The 23242-nt window shown below is 40.0% G+C and overlaps 1 protein-coding gene across 7 annotated transcripts in view; it reads right to left on the reverse strand.

Annotated features, from left to right (window-relative positions):
* Positions 1-23242, reverse strand: part of Chi (LIM domain-binding protein 2 Chi) — a 140593-nt gene that overhangs the window by 64455 nt on the left and 52896 nt on the right. For 3 of the 7 annotated variants that reach the window (XM_070314452.1, XM_070314451.1, XM_070314450.1), the window contains exon 1: positions 4631-6794. The exons of the other annotated variants lie outside the window; for them this stretch is intronic. In XM_070314452.1, the coding sequence (XP_070170553.1) occupies positions 4631-5511 (881 nt within the window). In that variant the 5' untranslated portion in view covers positions 5512-6794. Of the gene's footprint in view, positions 1-4630; positions 6795-23242 lie in introns of those variants that run through there. 7 annotated transcript variants of the gene reach the window in all.

Genomic DNA, 23242 nt, shown 5'->3' on the forward strand with positions numbered 1-23242 from the left:
ACGATTTGACACGAGGTATATACGAAACATTTTGTGCATTTCGAAAAGGCGTGTAATATGAAAGAAAATCGATGTTTCAATGCGAGGCAAGGTGCCGATTTGCTTTGTGGCGAAACGATCAAGGTCCTTCTTATCCTACTGAGAGGCCCGCGATAAGATAAGGCCAACGACGGTGCTCGTACTTCCGATCGTGCTTTAAAAAAACGCTTCGCCCGCGTATTTTCTTATACACGCGGTCGTAATTAATTTTACTTTCTTTACATGGCGGTTTGCGTGGCTCGTTTTCGTACTTCTTTATTTTTCTTTCTCCTCTTCTTCTTCTTTTTTTTCTCTCTCTCTCTAGGTGACGTCAGGTACGCGTCGCCCGCATGTGAATCCAAGGCGATAAAATATTTTACGGCGGTATTTAATGCGCGAGATCGACGCGCGCGAAACTACTATCACGACAACTCATACTGGCTGTCACCTTCGCCATTCTAGAATATGTTTGTACACGTGCTCGAAACGTTCCGCAACGATTATAAATTTGGAGCAGTTAGATCGCAGTTAGGCTATCCGTATGCGTCACCGCTCGTCTCGCGATAACGCCGTGTTCTTTTTCTCTTTCCGAGAATTTGAAACAACATCTTTCACGCTCGTGCATGCGTAATCTCAGTATGTAGCCGGTGCAAATATTTGAATGATGTAACATATACGTTGTGACGGTGGATTTTAGAATAAGAACGTCAAGGTTGTATTTTGCACAGATTATCGAAGCTGTTCTCTCTTCTCGCTCACTAACAAACGACAAACCAAAACTTATCTTTATGCAGGAAATATAATGTAGCGTTATTCGCACATATATATAAGAGTTTATATAACAATGACGTGTACGTACTTGTGTAACTATATTCTATTTTTGAAACTATCGTATATTTTTTTACAAATGTAATAACAATTTTAATTCCGAAAAATTCTCGAAAGCACAATTTATTTAGAAAAAAAATCAAAAGGGTCAGATTTCATTTAGGAAAATAATCAAAGAGAAATATATAGAGGAATTCTACGATATAGAAGCAATATCGTTTAGCGTAATTATGTATACTTTTCCCAAGTTACGATATTACATAAATATATTCTAAGAAACTCAGTCAAGCGGAAACTAGTCAAAGCAATTCAACGACGATACGTAAACGCGGGCTTTCTTATCTGCGCGACATATCGCGCCTGTAATCTTGCGAGATGATATTAGTCGAAGCGTAGCTCGTCTATAAAAGCAAATTAGTTCAAAACGTTTGTATAATAAATTTTAGAGCAGTCGAAAAATTTAAATTTTAATTATCACGCGTCGTAATTTTGTAATATTTAACATTTCCTGGTTATAGAAAAGACTTCCGGCAACATCCTCGTCGACGTGACAGTCGATCGAAAATTAAGAGCGACGAGCGAGGTCAAGTGTTTAGCGAACGTTAAATAAAATTATCGAGTATGTGAAAAAAGAAAGCTTTCGCTACAATTCTACGTGAGTAAAGTAGCATCGTCATTCGTACGATCGTAGCGGGGTGGAACGCTTATGTTAATGAGCCCGCGCGATTACCAGACAAGGACGGCGAGCGTAGAGATGACGCCGTTGCGATAGAGACATCCAGACCGGATACAAAGAAGGCCAAAGAGGAGAAGTACCGGCTAATCGTCATCGCACATACCGACTATCGACGTTCTTAACCCCCGACTGCTTTTCCTCGCGAGGTGAGCCCCGGCAAAAGACGAAGCTTAACAAACGTGCACGCACATCTGCACCAGGAGAGGCACCTCCCACCTGCGAGCATCTAAAGGTTCGAAAGATACCGCGATGAAGATGACGACGACGACGACGACTTTCGATCTGACAGATAGACATCTGGTGCGACCGATAATTATTCCTCTTGAATCAAGGTTAATGCGATTTGTGCAACAACAAACTACATTTTCGCTATTTTTTTTTTTTTTTCATCTTATTGTGTTTGGGTGAATGATTGAATTTTTGGCACATTGACCAGTCAATTTTAATCATTCCATTTTATAGTTGCTATTATAAATCTAGTCACGGCAAAAGTGCATTGAAATTGATAATTAGTAATTAAATTATTCAGGCAACTTTGTAGATTTTTGGAAGATCTACCTTGTATTATTGTTGGTATTGCTGGAGCCAACCGTGCAACGGTGACCAAGAAGATCCTGGTTGTGAGGCACGATAACGGATTCTCGAAGTATACTGTTACTACGCCTGAGAGAACGTACTAGTGAGCGACTACCGGACGATTGGCACGGAACGAAGTATCGAACCGTAAAACAATTGTCTAAAAATATCCGCGGCGGAAAAAAAGCTCGTCAGTCCGTAGATCCAGTCATGGAATAATCTCGAATCAATTGAGAAGACAAGCTGAGATTGAATCTTAATAATCTCAGAATCTTTTACAACGCGAAGGAGTTAATAGACATGAAATCATGAAATATATGTAAGAAATCATTTAACAAATATAATATAAAAATAATAAATAAATTTAACTATCGATTTTATCGTTAAAAATATATTTCCATTATCGCAATAATCTCGCGCAAATGACAATCTACGTTTGTTCACTCCTTGTCTTGTGATTTCTTTGACAATTGTGATTTCACATAAAATTATAAATTTCAAATTGATCCGGAAAAAAAGACAAAAAAATTGAATGGGCAATTAATGCGCGAACCTATTGACATCGTTGTCGATTAATGCATATGTCAGTTGCATTAATGCAAAGACTTTTTTCTTTTTTTCTTGACGCTCAAGACAAAAACGCCACGTAAATGAAAAATGAGGATTGATTGTTGATTAAAAAATACCATTTTGTACAAATAACGAACTATATCGCGATTATCAACGGCACGAAGCATAAGTAGAACGGCAAAGCATAAATAGCGGCAAAAGGCGAGCTTCGCAAGAGATTCCTTCTGCCACGCGATACAGTTTTTCGTAAAACCTCGCGTGATTGCAAGAGTCTTTCCCCTTTTTTTTTCCTTCAGCTACCCTTCTACGTGGAGATTCGAGGAAAAAGGTTTATACACGCTTTCATACAAAGTCCCACCCCGATCTGCGAGATGCATGTGCGAGTGTTCTCTCGCGTGATGGCGAATTGTTACGACCGCTATAACGACAAATTACTCGTTTATATCACTATGCAGAACATCTAAGAAATTTTGCACTTTCCATCAACATAGAAGAGAGAAAGAGAGAATCAATATTTTAAGAAATTATGTAAATATAAAATTTAATTGACAAGACGTACACATTTTTTAAGCGACCCTGTGAATCCCAATTTACAATCCTAATTTATAGAGATGCAAATAAAAATAAAACTATGTTTGTAGTCTAATCTAAATTTAAGTATTTCCTTTAAGAAGATTTCAATTTAATAATTATTTAATATCAAAAATTAAAAATTTGTGCAAAAAATATGATATTTAATGATAGTATGAAATGATAATTTTAAAAATCATAAGAAGGAAGTGTGCAATTTTTGATAAACCCTATATAATTTCATTATTTTTCACAGTAATCTATGGAATTGTTTTGAAATGCGCAAAGATATTTTTTTTTTTTTTTTTTAATAAACGGGGACACACGATGGTTTCCTCGATACTGAGCGAGATAGCAACAATATATGCACTTATTTTCATGTATAATCGAGTGTGCAAATTATTCTTCTTATAGTAATTTTGGCATTATATTCATTACGCAAGAAAGTATTGTTAATTTTATAAAAATCCGTCCTTGTGACAAAATTTGTTGGCGACTAAAATGCACACTATCGACTTTACACGCTCCAGTCTTTGAGTTACATTTTCGCAGCAAAATTTCGTTATCAAATTTGTAACATAAAGTGCAATAATAAAGACATAAAAAAAAGCTTGCAAAGCAGAGAGCCTTCTCTCTCTCTCTTTTTTTATATCGACCATAGAATATATATATATATATATATATGCATGTATGTATATATATTACCTACTATAAAATATTGTATAAAAAAAGTCGCAATGCAGATATAAAATTAGCTATTTTTAGAATCATTTTGCCAAGTCAGACATCGTAAAATCTTACTCCGAACGATGCGTATGAATCACAAAAAAGATAATAAAATGCAATTTATTCCAAATTTTGAACCATCAAATCTCTGCGCGTAATAGAGAAAATTTGCTCATCGATTAAATGTAAACTTATGCTTTAAAGTATGTGTCAAAACTGTCAGTTTTTGTTAAGTTTTACATAAGAGAGAAAATAAAAATATTGTAATTCGATGTTCTTCGTTATGTTAAATATATAAATATCAAAAAGTATAAGAGCAAAAAGAGTTATTTAAGAAAAGTAAAATATTATATATATATATATTCACCTAACATAGAAATAAAGAAATAATCGCCTCTTACGTCAATTTAAAATTTGATAACATAATAAGCATACATGTGTAAGAAACGAATAAAAATTACGATTCATTAATCAACAATTTTCATTGCCTCTCGAAAATCTGCGATGATAATCGACAAGATTATCGACAATAATTGTGGCTCTATCCTCCTTTCCTCTTCGACAAATAAACACATATATATGAAACGCGCAGTCTAACGAATTTACCTGAAGTAATGCGATCCGAAGGGCGAGCAAAAAAAGGGATCGTTGTGCATATGTGGCTGTCCAGGTACCCCTGGTCCCTGAGGATGCGCGTGCGGCCCCATCGGGCCGCTTGGGCCGGAGCCACACATACCGGGCGCGCCTTGAGGCTGCATGCCGACCGGCCCCATCATGCCGGCCGGGCCCATCGGATGGGGCGCCGCTGGATGATGCGGCGAGCTGACCATGTGGGGTCCCGGATGATGGGGATGGGGCGAGGGTCCGCCGCCCCCCATGTGGGGGTGAGGGGTATGGGGCGAGCCGCTCATCATGCCGTGAGGGGGCATCGGATGGGGACTCGGCGAGGCGCCGTTGAGATGGGGTGCCGCGTTGACGCCGCCATGAGGGGTCGGCGGACCGCCGTGCGTCGGCGTCGTCGCCGGCTGCGGCGGCGGTAGACTCGGCGGGCCCCCTGGGCCCGTGCCCGCGAGCGGCGGCAACGGGCCGTTCGCCATATTATTGAGCTGCGTGAGCGATGCCGCCGCCGACGCCATCGCCTGGAGAGGATTCGTGGCGCCGCTCGCCGTGTTGATGCTTAGGGCGTTGTTGCCGAGGTGATGGTTGCTGTTGACAGCGTTATTGGGATTGCCGCCACCGAGCGGATTGTTATTGTTGCTGTTACCGTGGTTGATATTATTGGGGTTGACGTTGCTGTTCGCGGTCACGCCGCCGCCGAGGGATTGCAGGGACGGTGGCAGCGGTGGCGAGCCGGCGGGGGGTGCTGCCGGGCCCCCGAGGCACCGGCCCGACGGACCGGGAGCGGTTACGCTGCTGGGCGCTACCGGCACGCCGGCGTGGAGTGGGATTCCACCTGGAGGGCGCTGTGCCACGCTCACCGCCGGCATCACTCCCCCCTCCACGGCGCTCTTCACCCTCGCCGCGAACTTCCGCCGGGATTTGGATCAAACTACGAAGAGCGTTCCTTCTCTCTCTTCTCCTCTCTATTTAGCTTTCCCTTTCTCCTTTCTCTCTGCCTCGCTTTCGGTAGTCATATAATACCTCTCCTATTTCTCTCTAGCTTTTCTTCCGAGCTCTCCCTCCCCTCTCTATCTTTCTCCTTCTCTTTCTAGAGCTTGGACGACAAAGTTTGAAACGCGATCTCCGTCACAGCCGTACCGCGTGCTAGTCGCTATCCCGCGCGCTTCTTCGACATATCTGTCAAACTCTCGAGTCTTGAGATAGCTATTTAAAAAATCGATCGCACTTTTGAAATCTCCACTCTCAAAATACCGATCACTCGATCTGCTCGATTCTTCTATCACAAACGATCACTGCGAAGGAACGTTACGCATCACTGCGTATTAAAGGAACGAGTATATTTCGACATAAACGAGAAGAACGAAGCACGTATCGTTGCCGCGTACACATCGGACGGAAGATATCGTGGCGGACGTTTCGAATTTTTTAATTATCGCTCCTAATCCAAGTATCCGCTTCGCACCAAACTCGTGAACGTTATCGCGCAGATCCCTTTTCAGTCAGACGAAAAAAATCTTTCGCGCATTATCCTACACGTAAAGAAATGACAGCCACCTGTTCGCGTCCTGTTCCACGAGCTGTGAAAAACTTTTGCGACGAATCCTCTCCTCGAGTGCTCTCTCTATCGCGATCGGGATACGGTCAACTCAATTCGTCAGTCACACCCCGCGTCAAGTATATAATTCCACTGTCGTAGATTTTCTCTCTCCGCTCTGTTTATACGCGAAAAAAAAAAAAAGAAACCTCGAAACATAGACGGCGAGTATATACACACCGATCGCGTGTTCCACGATGCCGCGGTTACGACATACTCGGCACGCGATCACCCGGGGCACACACACACACCACGCACCAAGAGGGGGAGAATTAATGCCACTGGCCAACGACAACGCGTCCGTTGCGGCACGTGGCCGTCACGTCGTGTCGTTCGACATCGGGACGCGCAGCAGCACCTACGTCGCTGCTGATCAGCGCTACTCGTCGCCAGCCGGCCATCCTCGCGCACCTCGCCGCCGAAATCAACCCCTCCTCCTACTCACACTTCCTCTAACACCTACAACGACACGATCGCTACCTTCACTCCGCGCCGGCTGCCGCTCCCGCGGGATTCCTCGCATCCCTTCTCCCGCCCGGACCCCTCCCCCACACCCCCGTCCCTCAGTCGCCGCTCGGCGACCCGAAAACCAAGCCGGCGCGAGCACGCCGCTGCTGCTGCCGCTGCCGCTGCCGTACCGAGGACGTTACGCGTCTCGGCATTCTCTTCGCGCGCTTTGACGATAGAAAACTCCGGGGGCCACGGATACACTGGTTACGACGCACTTGGTATCGAGATACTTGGAATATACTATTATCATGCCGTTTGATTCGTTCGACTCTTCGTTTACGGCACCGTACGCGGTATTCACGATGTTGCGGTGTAAATGGCGAAGTAGTACCGTGACTTTCGAATCACTCAAAACACACGTCTCGATGTTTATTCACAGGAGAGGCGCTCGGGGTAAACACTCGCGGTCGCATCACTGTACTAACGTATTCACAGGATTGACGGAGAAAACAAGAGAATAGACGACGTATCGCCGTCGCGCTGCGTGTCACAGAACGACGAACACGACACGACACGAGGAACGGAAATTCAAGTAGCAAACTCCACGAAAGCGCTCGCGTTACTGAGGAGCGGCGAGTACGACGGCGCTGTAATCGTTCCTCCTGTCGAGAACGCTGCGCGGCGAAGACTGACGAGAGACTGAATAGGAGAGAGGGAAGCGGCAGCGTCGAGCGTCGAGCGAACGAGAGTGGGGAGGGGAGATGATCGGTGGACCGGTGGTAGGGAGGCGAAGGAAGGTAGTGGTGGGGAGGATACCGGGCGACGAGAAAACCTCGTACGCGATACTCGCGAGAATGAAAGAAAGAGATGGAGGGGTGCCACGTGAGAGCGCGCGACGTTCCACGCAATGGACACGATCCTAACCTCACATGTCATTTTCCCGGCGAGCCTCAAGTTTCGAGTCACCCCCAGGATTTCGAGAACGCGAGTATAGAGTGTGATAACGCAGATATGAAATTTCTAAGTAGGGAATATATGAGAAATATCGTGCCGCTATACGAGTTCGTGTTCGGAATTAATCTAAAGGCGGTTGATGAATTTAGTTGAAATTGCATGGCGTTTCTGTTATCTACGGCAAAAATCGTGCAATTTTTCTCCCTCTCGCTCGAAGCTAGACTGTTATTTAATCCGATATATCGTGTACGTTTCAACACGTCTAATCGATCTTTTCGCGCGTATCTGATTTCTTCCATCAATGTATATCATAAATATTTTACAGCTGTAATTTTTTTTTCTTTTCCAAACTGTTTTGGATATAAAAATCGATTGCGAGATACGAAGCATTTTCCAGACACGTTGCGAGTTCAATTTAATGCGGCCGTGTTTAGGAAATTCGAACGTACACACGGGATGTGCTCGCGTAACTAGATCCGGAAACATTGGTGTCCGATTCAGTTTGGTAAATTATTGCACGTGAAGGAGGAAGAGCCCCGTATCTATATGGTCGAAGTCGGCGAGGATACCAAGTTTCACTTTCCGTGCGATTCGAATCGCTCCGACCATCTTCCCCCGCTTTCTACGGTAAAGATTGATTCGAGAGTGTCCGCCGTAGGATCACCGTAGTCCGGAAATCCGATTCGTCGTAATCGGGGTCAAGTTAAACGTATTTGTACGACATGAGGAAGAAGAATGATCCTTCATCGTCTTGACGTGCATCGACGTGCCGTATTGACCAATCGATCCGCAAACGCAAACACGCACGCAACCGTACTTATCCGACGATTCGTCACAACGCCATATCATTTTATTCATATCTTTGACGATATTAAAATACAAAGAAAAACAAAATTATAAGAAAATTATAACCGTATAATTAATTTCTTCATACCTGCATTTCTATCTCACTCCCTTTTTTTCAATTTATATATAAAATAATCATGTAACGTAAAATACATTTATATAATTAAATCTAACATTTTAATTTATTTAAATAATAATTCATATTTACACTCTTTAGTTTAGAATAAAAAATCTAAAACAAATATTTTAAAAATAATTTTGGGAAAATAAAAATGTGCAGAGAGAGATACCCTGAAACGAAATTAATCTTATATAAAATTCCTACACTTCCGCATTCGACGAGTAAAAAAAAAAATTTAACGAAATTCGCTGATTTGTTAATTAAAAAAAATTAGATAATTAATTAGAAAAAAATAGATAAAAATTGCATTTTAACAATAACCGAATATTTTTCTCCGATCAGCGAAAATTTTCGTTGCTATTGCCGTATCATCCCTAAGCGAAAAGGTCGTTCCCTCGAGTAGATTTTCGCACACAATCTCGATTTCTTTTCCGCAGTTGCCCCGCAGGGAAAGTTTCCAAAGTTACTAAATTGTACATGCAACAATAGCTGCTAAAATAAACAAATAATTTAATACTTATGGAACAAAAGCTACCAAACACATCCATATATTTTCCGCAAAATACTATAATCACAATAAACTTCTATCCAGGCTAAAACATTGATTTAGTACACTAATAGTTTTATGAAATTATTGCTATACCACATTCGCAATACGTGTACTAAATCAAGTAACAAGATATGCAATATTGTGTGTTACAATCGACGATATTCGAAGTTTGCACGATTCATATTGCGGTACGTCGTATAATTCAGATTTAGAATTAATAAAAATTAATTAATAGTCGTAAAAGATATCAGTGGATTCAAAGTTCAGCGAATCCGGCAATTTCGACATAAATTTTATTCGTGATATTCGTTCTGTACACCGTTTTTTCTTGTAGCTTATTAACTAACTCGATTATCATCGTAATAATTTCGGATTAAAAAGTAATTGACTCGCGTTGACGTCATGTTGCAATTTCGGTTAAGGAAATTTTTTGCAAACCGTCATCGAGCGGATAAAAAATTAAGACAAATGAAAAAAAAAGAAACATAGAGAAAACGGAAAAATGTAAAAATTCGCGAAAATTCATTCGCTGCTAGATTTAGTTGCTTTTACTTATTCATTACGTTTTAATTCATCATCCAAACCGTACGAAAATAAGTTATCGTTATAATCAATAAGTAAAATATCAATAAGTAATCGCTATATAATTAAAAAATAATTAAACATTATTATAATAAAGATTATAGTATCCTCTTTAGTATATTTTTAAATAGTATTTTTAAAAATATCTAATAAAATAAATATATCTCGAAATAAGCAATCCTCAAAATTTTGCAGTGATATGGCCTAGGTCGAAATTAAAGAAAATAAGTTCGAAACAGTACAAAGTTAACAACCGCGAGGCTTCAACCGTGACCTAAGTCGGTCATAGTATGGAGCAAAAACTCAGGTAACTCAGTGCCTGACTATGTAGATGTAGTTTAAGGCAAGAGATATCCTTGCTCGCGTGCAAAAGAAGTCGCAAGTCTATCGTTTGCAAAGCGTTAGAGAAATTTCAGATATTTTTTGCCGTTTAGCAGTCCTTTTTAAACTTTACCTTTCCGAATCATGATGCGAAAAGTTTATACGTACGTTTGCCCAAGAAAAAAAGCGAGAGAGAGAGAGAGAGAGAGAGAGAGAGAGATGTCTCCGATATATATATTTAACGATATATTCAACTCACATCTTCACCAAACGTTTCAGCATTGAAAATAGAATGACTCGACACTCGGGCATAAAACGCGATCATCACAGACGTTTTTCAGGATCGGGATCGTGCCAGCCTAGTAGAACCTGTTACCATAATAACATTCTACTTGTCTTGATTCCGAGTTCATTGAACTCCCGCGTTCCCTCCTGCTAATTTCCTTTCGTTTGTTACAAATCCAACGGCAATTAGCAGTCGTTTTGCCGATAAATAAAAAAATTTCGCGACCTTCGACTCTTCGACTTCGATCCCAGAGGCCTTTTCTGACCCACTCTACCATTTTGGAAATCGTGCGACGACGCTCGCGGGATCCGAATGAAATTTTCTGGACGTGGGTGGTGTTTCTGGTCTACGCCTCACGTACAGCCTTCCTTTTGCTCGGGACGGGAAGAAAGAGACGGTCTGGTCTGGGGATGGACTACCAGGAATTCTCGGGGACCATTAATCTGTTCCGTGTGACAACCGAGGTTCCCTCCCCCCCTCTACTTTCCCTTTTGTCCTTTCGAGACCTCTCGCACCCCCCGCTCACGACTCTAGGCGTATTCGGTACAGGTAGGCATATCTGCCTACCTATCCAGGCCCAATCTGATCCGAGAAAACCGAACGGCATCGTTTGAAAAACTAGATGTAATGGACTAAGCAGCTTCGACTCGACAAAGCCAATCATCGTGCATTATGGTATTCACTCATTGCTCCCCGCTCGGGAGGCAAAATCGAAGGAAACGCCAACGAAAATGATGACAAATTGCGACGAGAGAAAACATACTTGTCGTCGAACCTATTGATTTCCGGTGTTGATTCCACCTGTTTCATTAGACGCCGCAAAAACGGGTTACATCTCGAGCGAGAGAGACTACTTTTTCCTAGGACGGATCGAAGTCCGGTGGATCTATATCCCGACATAATTGATCGCGGACAGCGGGCGAGCGCCTGCGTAAAAGCGATGTGGTACTTTGTGCCTCTTTCACGCTGATTTGTGGTTTTGCACCCCGCACGCAGGTTGGCCGAGCAAGCGGTGGGAGTCGATTATCTCTCCCTTCGCGAAGCGACCCGCTCACGTATCACGCCTATACATGACGTACGGTGTGTATTTACCTTTGCGCTTTCGCGCCAAGTTAATGCCTGACGGCTTCTTCGGCAGCTGCGCGAATATATAATATTTACGCGATTAAAAAAAAGTTCGACGACATCATTGTAAAAGACTTGATAAAAGAATCATATTGATTAATTGATATATTGGAAAATTGTATTATATTCAATAATAATGGATGCTTTCAAAATTATCTAAATTCTGATATAATTAATTATCGCCTTCATTAATAAAGAATAATAATAATGATAACTCCAACTGTAATGCTAATTGATGACTATTCGACAAAATATAATTTATATTATTCGCCTTATTTCTTGTAGAAATAGTGGAAATAAATTTAAACTTTTCTTTTTTTTTCTTCTTTAGCTTCCCAATTCGAGAAAAAAATAATAATTATTATAAAAAAATCTAACACAGAATTTTTGCTATAAGCGCTGTTGTATAAATTTGTTACATAAATAATATGTAAATATATTGCAAAATGTAGATGCAGTATTTAAAATTATTGTATTTCCAGCATCTATATGATAAATGCAAAATCAAGAAAATCAGTTATTTTACAAGCTGCTTTAGAGAAATAAATCTCTGGCGAGGACTATACGCACCTTCTTCTTGAATCTATCAAAATGCCACGCGCCAAGTCTCATCGAAGGATTCGTCAAAGTGAATCCTTACGCGAAAGTTCGTTGTTCGCGACAGCGCGCGCGCGCGCATGAGAGTATCGGGGCCATCAAGTAGACCAGCGAGCGTCGCTCTGAAGAAGAAGGAACAATTAGAGGCCAAATAAAGACGAGGAGAGTCACAGTCGAGTGGGTTCGCAATGAGCGTGTGTGTGATTTCGGTCACGCCGTGCGCCTGTACGTTGACCTCCGCTCGACAGGAGGAACAGAAAGATTCGAGAAGAAGCAGGCGGAAAAGAGAGAGAGAGAGAGAGAGAGAGAGAGCGAGGCAGAGAGATAGAGAGGCGGGAAAGAGATACGGAGGAACCGAGAGAGGATAGCATTTACTCAGCGTTCCTTCCTTCCTTCCTCCTCTCGACTGAGAGAGCCCTTCGACTCGCCTCGATTCGAACTCGCTCGTTGCCATCACCGGAGAGACAGACGGGGAGGAAAGGAGACGGAGCGCGGACATATCCAAGGGGAAAGACGAAGAAAGGCAGTGACCGAGCGAGAAACAGAGAGAAAGAAATATCGCGAGGAGGAAGGAGTACGGGATAGCCAGAGAGGCACGAGCGAGACGGAGATACGTCGAAGAGGCTGAGAACTCACTCTTCGGAGAGACGGAGCGGCAACCGGCGTACACAGGCCTCTGTGTATACGCAGGTAAGGAAAGAGAGAAAAGGAGAGAAAGTAATTCTTCGTGTTCGATGATGTACATCCGTGAACAGCCGGAGAAACTTTGTTGCCGATGCCGGAAAAGCGGTCGCGCCGACGTTGAAAAATAATATACCACGGCTGGCCAAGATTGTTTACGCGAGGACTAGAATATCACGGGGATCTTACGGAGAGAAATGAAATTTCAACCGAAAGAGCATGCTCTCGAAAAATGAGCGCGTACTTAGCAAGATTGCACAGCCATCGTGTCGCTAATAGTGATATTCCTTTTCGCAAGGACTAGAATAACGGACGGCGAGACGATCATTTTCGTAAATAGATTACATTCTTGTAGCGCATTCGTAAGAGTCAGCGTCAAGTGTAACAGATGAGCTTACTTATGTAAAATATATATTTTTCGAAACACGAGAGAGAGAGAGAGAGTTTAATTTAATTGTTGCTCATTTTTCAATGCTCGTATCTACAATATTTACTGTTATTTTATAATAAATTAGAATAAATTATCGAAACAAAAAACAAGAATGACGTTAATGTAAATCTTAGATAAATACGATACGTATGTCGTATGCGATAAAAATTCCTTCTAATAAATTGATAATTTTTACCAGATATTTTGCAAATTGCAAGTTAGAAAATTATACATTGCATCATCATTGATGAAGCGGCGAGGAAGAATGCGAGACCACAACACGGCATCGTCATAAGAAGCAGACCGGTATGTGGCTTGCGGCATTACCGAACGATTACACGCATCGATGCCGAGTCAACGTACGAAAAGGCGATATTTCCTTTATCGAGACATCGCGGTTCGCTCCGTTTACCTTCGGAAGGTCTTTGCGTGCTCGCTGCGAGATCGGTTACTCTCGCAAAGAAAACGCCATATTAAAAATACGCGGACGTAAATCTTTTAAATATCGTTTAGCACGTCATCCTTTTACTAACATAATCGTCGTTTCTTTGCTGTGTAAAGTTGTGTTTTTGTCGTATTTACATTTGCACCACCCGACAAATAAAATTGTACACTTTTGACAAGGTACACACCCCTGCTGATATTAATTTATAGCGATGTGACGTATAACTTGGTAAACGCCTCGAATAAAATAAACCAAAAAATATCGCTTTCCGTGCATCGTGTTTCCACGCGTCAAAGCGGGACCAAAATCATTCAAATATCGGCAAGACCGAGTGTGTAAAAGTTACAAAAACAATCGTGCAATATACCTTGTCAATATAAATCGTCCAAACATCGGACTATTGTCAACTTTTTTACTTTCAAACGAATCTGATTAATACGTTTAAATATGTACTCCAACTTGCATTGCAGTTTGAAATGTGAGAAAAATCCTATATTCGTTTAAAACATTTCTATAAACAATAATCCCATAATTATTTCACATATTTTAATATCTTATTTAAGAAATAATATAATTATATATAATTTGCATAATAATTTAAATTATAATATACAATCGAAAAGCATTCTCGTCTATTTCGATAGTAAATTCCACATTTCTGTGGCGTATCGTCATTGAGCAAACAAGTACCATCGTCCTTGTCCGAAGGACCGAGAAGTACTACTCTAAGTTCGATATACTTAGCGGTTACCCAATCATCCTCGATCTAATCCGCAACTATCTACTAACTCTTGGTGACAGTGTCGTACGCGTTGCGTCGAGTGTATCCGTAAAGGATACAACCGAACTTTGAGTTCATGGTCGCGGTGATCTCATTACAGATTCCAACTCGCTTCTTTGCGAGAGAGACGAACGAGCGGGTCGGTTTTTCATATCGCGACGACTTTGAAACCGCATGTCGAGATACAAAGAGTAAGTGACGCGCATCGCGCTATATTTTTAATTAAACGAAAGGATGTGTATCGTATATGTATTTTCCTTTGTATTATTTTTTTTATATAGTTTATATTGTTTTACAGTATTTTTAAATTTTAAAAATCATGCTTGCATTTTTCTGTAAAAATTTCTTAAAGCCATACGTGATTATTAATACGATCATTTAATGTCAAATTAAAATTTTACAAATAGAAAAATAATTCTGATAACATCTTTCGTAGAATATTTCTCCAAGACTTAAAAAGAAACACATTAATATACACATTAATTAATTAATTAATTAATACACATTTATTAATTATCTAATTAAATACTTTTATAAATGTAATTAAAATTGTTAATAAATGTGCAAAGTATAATAAATTTTTTACCGAGAAAAGATCGTCTTTAAAAATCAAAGATTAAAAAGATCCTATAATAAGCTAACTGTAATAAAAAAACGATTTGCGGAAAACTGATAGCTTTTTATACATAATATAGACGTTGCAACGTTATATTAGCCATTTTACTAGCTACTATCCAAGTATAAATAATCTCATCTTCGTTCTCGCGAACAAATGAACGTCGCTAATAAGGCATACCGTGCGCGCCTGACTAAAGATATACGTGCTCTCTCGCGGGAGTACGGTACATCAAGCGCTTCGCTAATTAATTTATATAATGTCGTTTATTGAAACGGCTTAGAGTATCCCATTTCGATTTCCTCGATCGTCTGCACCTGCACTTTCAATTCTCGGATATTTATCGAACACATGCACAATCTGGCTGCGAACGCGAAATCGTATCTCGTATTACCGGGATCCCAATTAACGAGCCCGATAAAATAATTGATCGGAGAGTCACGTTAAAGTGCACGGCCGATCGCCAAGCGATCGCATTATCGCGACACGTGATCTCGGCCACTACCTTTGTTCTCACCTGACAACTGTGTTTCGTGTCGGACGACAGATCGGTTGCACGCGCATCTTCGATCGCGAATGGATCCACGCAGCGCAAAATTGACACGCCCAGCCGCCGATGAATAAAGTTACACGTCTGCGGTCGGCGATATAATGATATTATCTATGAACTATATGATAGTTACGCGATAGTATCGCGATCCGAATTACTACAACAACAAACGCCAATTAGCTGATCGATCTATAATTCCGTTAAATGCGGTCAAATTTCAAACGTGCGCCTTTTGTTCATTCGTCGGATCTGTAATAGATATCTTCTAATCGACAAGTTCGCTTATCTCCGAGACTGATTAGCGTTTATCCAGTTTGACTTTTATGAAATCGAAAGCTAAGTAATGTACAATATATGGTAAAATTTAATACGCCAAGTTTGCGTAACAAACGAATATTGACGTTACGTATAATAAAAGAGATCGTGTGTGTGATGGTAATACAAAACATTTAACTAATTTGCTCTTTATGTTTTAAAAAACTCGAGACATTACATTTATATGCCAGATATTAACATATTTAAAAAAAAAAAAAAAAAAAAAAAATGTAAAGCTAATAACATCGGCGATAAGGCGATAGTGCGAACTAAGTTCGCATCTATCCTTAAAGTAAAGTGTATGTACGTAATATCAGAAAGAAAAGTTTTAAAGAGTATCGGAGGATTAAAATGAATATCTAACAGGATGAAAAATTCGCGCTTATCTTCTGTCCGCGCGATTAGTATCCCGCGATGACGTTTCTCTCCGCATAAATTAATTACGGACATCTGTCGATGGTGAAAGCTACTTAATCCATTAGGTTACTTTGACGAGTGAAACTGCCGGAGATATCCCGTTACCTTGACTCGTTTTAACTTGATCACACCGTCGCAATATGTAACATTTAAATAACGGCAATATTATCAAACTTATTTCTCGTTGAAATTATCGAAAAAGAAGAACGCTACGGTAATAACCTACATGTATATTTTACTTCTATATCATTATTATATATGTATTTCTATCTCATCGAGCTTGTCTGTAATTTTGACACTTAAAAAAAACTCATTACGTTCATATACCAGATATTAACATAATTAAGACGAAAAAGAATTGACAAGCTAATAACATCGGCGATAAGGCGATAGGGTAATCTTATGACCGAAGTCAACCACAACGTACAAGATATCAGGGAATTAACTTAAAACCTCGTAATCTTTAGAAGTCATCTAATTATGTGGCAAAACGGCGTTAATTCGCGGTTAATTTCTTAACGAGATAACGCCGCTCAACTAAAAGAGGGGGAAAGGAGAGGGAAGGAAAGGGGAACATCGTGCCGTGGTTGCATTAGAGCCTCTAATGGCTCCGCATGGTCCGAGTGTCCAGTTGGTGGATATATAAAAAGAGAGAGAGAGAGAGAGAAAGCAGTGTTAATTAATTGGCGCGTAATTAAAATCCGCAGAGTGGCACAGGATACTTCAAAGAATTTGCGACACTCTAATTCATAATCGAATCTATAAATCTTGCAAGTAGAGAAAAATGTGAGAATCGGCAAGTATTTGAATATTAGACATTTATAAAAATATTTAAACATTGAAAATAAGCGCAAATGTTAGGATAAAAATTCTCAATTACGATAACTTAATGAAAATAATAACAAGAAGATAATTTTTTGCCGAAAAAATTATAGGAGAGCTTTTGTAATATCTCCGGATTTTCAAATATGTTGATCTTTTGTTTACTCTTTATAAATAATGATAAAACCGTATACGATACGTTTATATTTAAAAAAAAAAAGATAAATAATTGTGCATAAAATATTTGATTTCAACCTTTTCCACCTTATTCCAAACGAAAAATGAATGCGAAGGTGTTACATGATAATTTTAAACATGTATCTTGCCAATCAATGGCGAAAACAGATACGTACAAACAAACAGTTGTTGCTGCAAAACTCTCATCGCTCGAGACTTGAAGAGTTCCGAATTCGAAACACGCATTCGGGATGTGCGTGCAACGCAGTACGTACTCGGGAAATGCACTCCAAAATAGCTAAACGCGTAATCACACGCGTCGAATCTCTCCGGTACGCCGCATAATTTTGGCGCAAATATCATCATCAACATCGAACCAAAATCGCGCAAAATGTTAAGCCAATGCCGATACGCTCACGGATACACGCACCCTCGCCCGGAATAGGTCTCATTCTTATCCGCACGGCGTGTTCCAATTAGTCACAGTCAACGGCGTGGCGAGGAACGAATGAAAAACTTTCCTCCGACCAACTTCCTATAAAACACGCGCCTCCTCTTCTGCCTCTCGCCGGAAATTCCGGAAATAATAGATGCTACTGGCGTTATGAATCTTATTTACCACGCCGTTCTACTCACCGGGCGCTACAAGGACGCAATTCGCTCGCAGCCGACAGACCCACAACTATGCCTGCCAACTTTCTTCTCAGTCCCGCAACACAATTTTATAGACTTTACCGGACAAGAATTATCTTTATATTAACAAGAATGCTGTGCATTGAAACTTTTGTATACGTAAGTACGAATGCAAAATAAATATTTACTATAAAATTACAAGAAAACAAGATATGCGTGCGCGTATAGTATATGAATAAATTCTTGTACATATTTGGAATCAAATAATACTCTTTCTTTTTATCGCGTATACATCCGATACTAACTTATTTACAAGTGGTATGTGTGTAATTTTTGTAATAAAAATATATATGGCGTAATTTATATGTAATATAGTGTAATAAATTTAGTGATGCACAATATGCGATATAAATAGGTAATCGTAAAATATAATAACTTTGCAATAATATTATTTGCATCGATATACCTACAATTTTATTTCTTTTTTTTTTCAACTTTCCTCTATATTTTTTTCATTTTTCTATACTTTGCATATTACCTAAACAAGATGTTCTCTACGAGAAACTGTTGCGCATGATGTGGTGTACGTGTATGTAGATGCACTAAGAATTTCTGCCAATAACTGACCAACCGAAAGTATATGGAAAATACACGCGTTCCTTTCAATTTGTGTTGCGAGCTCTTTCATCAATATCGCATAGAGCGATATGAATTTTCTTAAATTGTAACTGTTCGTTTTTCTACAAACATACGATTGAAATTCTCTTTACGATCGCGATTAGCACACGCATATACTTTCAAAGCTAATTCTTTCAACCGATTAATTAACATCTTTCGATATTTATTGTATAATCATTCCGAATCGCAACCGACAAATATTTCTTATATTTAAATTCTTAATAAATTTTTTAATATTTGAGAAATTTTTTTCTTTATATATACGACGCATATATATGTACACGTTTCTAAAATAAATATATACTAAAATTAATTTACTAAAAGCGTAAAAGAGCATTACGATCTGGCAAGGTTAGCAGAAGCTAAAATCGTTGGCACGGATCATACGGAGAAATTTCACGGCACTTGCCATGTGAATTTATTAGCGTCTAACCATCTCAGCTATACCATAAACGATGTCCCTCAACGAGAATTATATTATCTTGTCGGTAATCTCGTAGCACCGCCCCGTGAATTGTCCTTTTCCGCAACGTACCCCTTCTTCCTCATTCTTCGTTGCCAGATGCGAACGATATTCAAAGTGATATTATTTAGCTAGATTGCTAGATGATATACTTGATATACTTGACGTGAAAATTAATCTTGTTTAAAGCTTGAATCTCTAATATCAATTTTGAAACATTTTAAAAAATCGTGATTAGGAGAATTGACATAAAATGATGACGTTTCGATAAATAGCGATAAAATTCCTTGACGTATTGCGTGATCTGTCTGCAATGCCGAAACATTTACGAGAGACGCAAATGCAAAAAAATCTTAAATATCTCTGCACATCAATGAAATATATGACGAAGCATATCAGATGGAAAGATCAAAGAACTCTGAGTATGAGATAAGAATCTACGTGCGAGTGGCTTTAAAATAAATTATCTTTCGTAGTAACGGAAAGCAATTACGTAGCATGGAATGTTATAAACTTGTTAATCTCGTCATCTTAATGAAACAATTTTAAAAAATCTCGCGATAATTTTGCGCATTATATCGTAATAATCTGAGAATCAGAGGCGATGCGCGAAAAGGGCGAGTCTGACGGAGACGCGTACATTTGTTTGAATTTTCCGCGCGACGAATTCCCTCAACGACATAGATTACCCTAACGCAAACACGACGAACGACACGACGAAGACGTCTCTCTTGGAAGATTTGGGGTCGCGATTGCCCGCCCACCCTTCATCTCCTCGGGGATGCCGGGTCACGTATGGTCTTCACACGTAAGGGCGAGCGAAGCATCGCCCTCACGAAAGCGTTTCCGGAATCGCGCGAATACCGAATCGCGAAATCAAATACGCACGCGTCCCGGAATCGTAATTAACATTCCCGGCAATTAGCGCGAGGCCGATGTCCATCGGCACGATCAATGGTCGCCGACGAGCGACAAAGGTAACATTTGCGCGCTTTGTGACACCGCACCGCCTCAAGGGTAGAGATAGGATGATACCGTGTAGATTTCGATCTCGCTAAATGCTAATTCAACTCTACATCTTTCTAATAGGCATAAAATGTCGGCGATCTATATAAAACCCTAAGGGTTAAATGCAACTAATTTTATATCCAAGAGAGATATTTAATTAAGACTAAAGTTAAAAATTAATTTTCTAAAGTATACGCAAGTATTAAATAGAAAAATGATTTTTTTTTTTTTTTTTTTTTTTTCCCGATGACATCTAGATCATTTTTCGAATTAAAAAATCGAGCGTTGATATTATTTGTGACATTTTTAACTAAAATATTACAATTTTTCAATATACGAACACATCTTGTCGTCGAGTTCTAGATGGCGATCATATCGTCGGAATTCCCAAGACGTCGGATAGACGGTACTAACATAAGAGAGAAGAAGTTTGAGCGTACATGAAATTTTATAGTCAACGGATACATCTTCGTAGCGGAGCGAATAAGGTCGGATTAAAACCAGCACGTCGCGTCGACCGGGATATCACGCCGAAATCACGCCTATCTCTTTTATTTCGTCCGCTCTGCCCCGCACACCGCGCATCACTCCCTCTTTTCGCTCCGCACTTGGTATCTCTTTTTGCTCAGCCTTTAAAAATCGTTCCGCGGATGAAAAAAATCCCGCCATTGCGCCGGTAAATCCACTCGAATATCCGCCCACACACACATAAGCGTACACACGATACGTGAACTCGCCTGTAATTTCGAGGTTTTACGCGAGCAACTGCGAACCGAGTTAAAATTTGTCGGCCGGAAATCAATGTCTCGAATTCTTATGTTCGAAAGGTTTCAATGCTCGATATAAATAATTGGCTTGTTTTGAAAACATCACATAGACAGACAAATTTTTAGAATTATTTTTAAACGATCTAAAAAGATCGAATCTTTTACTTAACTACTATATGTACATATAATTATACGAAATATACAATTCGTAATTATATGTAAAAATGTTAATAACAAATTAAAAAATTTTTGTGTAAAAGCACTATTACATTTTTCGCTGTTAAAAAATATATTTTTTATATATATATATATATATATTTTTTTAAATATTGTACATAAATTATATGATTATGATACTAGGAAAGTACATAAATCTCTTTTTTATAGCATTTGGATGAAAGTTATTAGAACTCGTAGACGTAATTAAAGTTAAACTTACGTAAATATGAGCACCCTCCCGAAGACCGCAACGAAACCAATGTAAAGGTAGTTCGCGGATTCACACACTAACATCGCCTAAAACCGTGTTCGAACGCGTTAATGGTAAATTAACGCAGTCGTTATAGAACGTAAAATAGTTATGAAAAATTCAAGCGAAATCAAACTGCGTTCACGGGATAGCCGGGTTTTCACAAATTAATAACAATTTACTATTCTAGTGCCGATTCTGGTAAATAAAAGTCGACATTTTCAAAAAATTATAAACGAATTAATATTTTAGCGTCTAGTTTATATATATATATATATATAGTGTGTGTGTGTGTGTGTGTGTGTTCCTAATATTACTTCAATATATTATAAATATATAAATTGATTTACGTTTATGTTGATTATTTATGCATCTTTATTATATATATATATTTTACATTTTGTTATTTATATTGATTATTATTGTTGTAAAATTTAGTATTATATATACAATATATTAATATTTTAATTTTAATATTTCAAATAAATTTTTCACAATAAATTTATCTTCTCCTTGCACCATTTATATCTTTCGGTTTTAAACACCTTAATAGATAGGGAGGGGTATTATTTTTCAAGAACATTGTATCTCTCTCAGAAAAGTTATTTTGTGAAAAATACAAAATTTTATACAGCTAATGTAATTTGCAATTAACAAAATATCGGTCGAAATATTCTTGCATGAGAGTCACTGGCTGCGCTCGACTCAGTCGAGGGAGGAGGCAAGGGAGATGCAGAGGGAGGAGAGGGTGCCGTGGGGTTGGATGAAGCGAGGGGGTGAGGGGGAGAGGCGGCAGGGGTTGGTGCCAGGGTAGGTTTTGATCAATATCTCGCCCCCACCCCACACCACCACACCACTACCCTTCGTAGCGGTACACCATGCCCCCACCAGAACCCCATCACCCGACCACCATGAATAACCAAGACCATATAGCGGCCTGCAGATTAAATACATCGTGGTACCATACGATCAAACCACCCCCTCCTCCCTTTGCGCACCCCATCCACCCGCCTCTTTCCCTCCAATGTACAACCCTCCTCTTTAACAGCTACCACCGCTTTCAACGTCGTCGACCATCGTGTTCCCGTAAGAACGACTGATTTGCCGCACCGCCGGCCTGAAAGGGGTAAACCAAGAGGAGAAGGAGAAAAAGAGAGAGAGAGAGAGAGAGAGAGAGAAACTGACAGAGACGGTAGCGGGTGCCGTATGTAACCTGGACGTACGTGTGTGCACCGAAAACCACCTTTTCCTCCGCATTCCGATCTCACGTTTTCCCGCGAGACCTCCTCGTACAACCGTACAAGGACAACGTCCCCCCCGGGGAGCATTTTGCAACACCGATCGCGAACGAATCCTTTGCCATTGTAGCGAAAAAAAGAAACTAAAGAACAGTACGCGTCGAGGCGCGTTATTACCTCGACAGTGAGAAGACTATACGATCCGCCTACATCTAAATCGATGCGTCAATTTCAGAAGAGAATATAATTCGTACTGGCTATTGTCAAACTGATTGTTTCACGATACTTTTCCGGAAGAGTCAGAGTTAATATGAATTAAAAGTGCGCGTAAAAAAACATCTCTTTGCGACTAGAAAAACGCTATAATTAGCGTGCATGTTTCCGCGCGTATAATGTCGAAAATTGCGCTCACCGGGATTGCAATAATAGTCTGAAATAACATGAGATGAACCCCGGCATCTGAAAATAATCGGTTATGCGTGTCGGGTCGGCGGCTCGACAGTTCGCTATTAGGCGCTAATTTAGTTGTAAGCTGCGCAGGGTTGCGAGGAACGAAAGGGGTCCCTAGGGACGATACCGGTTCTGACCCGAAGGATCACTACTTTCTTTCTTAGATCCCAATTGAGGCGAGCACGAAACCGAGCGCGACCCCCGATGCGGTTTTCTCGAACTCTGTACACG

Source organism: Polyergus mexicanus, unplaced genomic scaffold (assembly GCF_030449975.1).
Source record: "Polyergus mexicanus isolate NDT 795.1 unplaced genomic scaffold, iyPolMexi1.0 SCAF_27, whole genome shotgun sequence".
Taxonomy (NCBI): domain Eukaryota; kingdom Metazoa; phylum Arthropoda; class Insecta; order Hymenoptera; family Formicidae; genus Polyergus; species Polyergus mexicanus.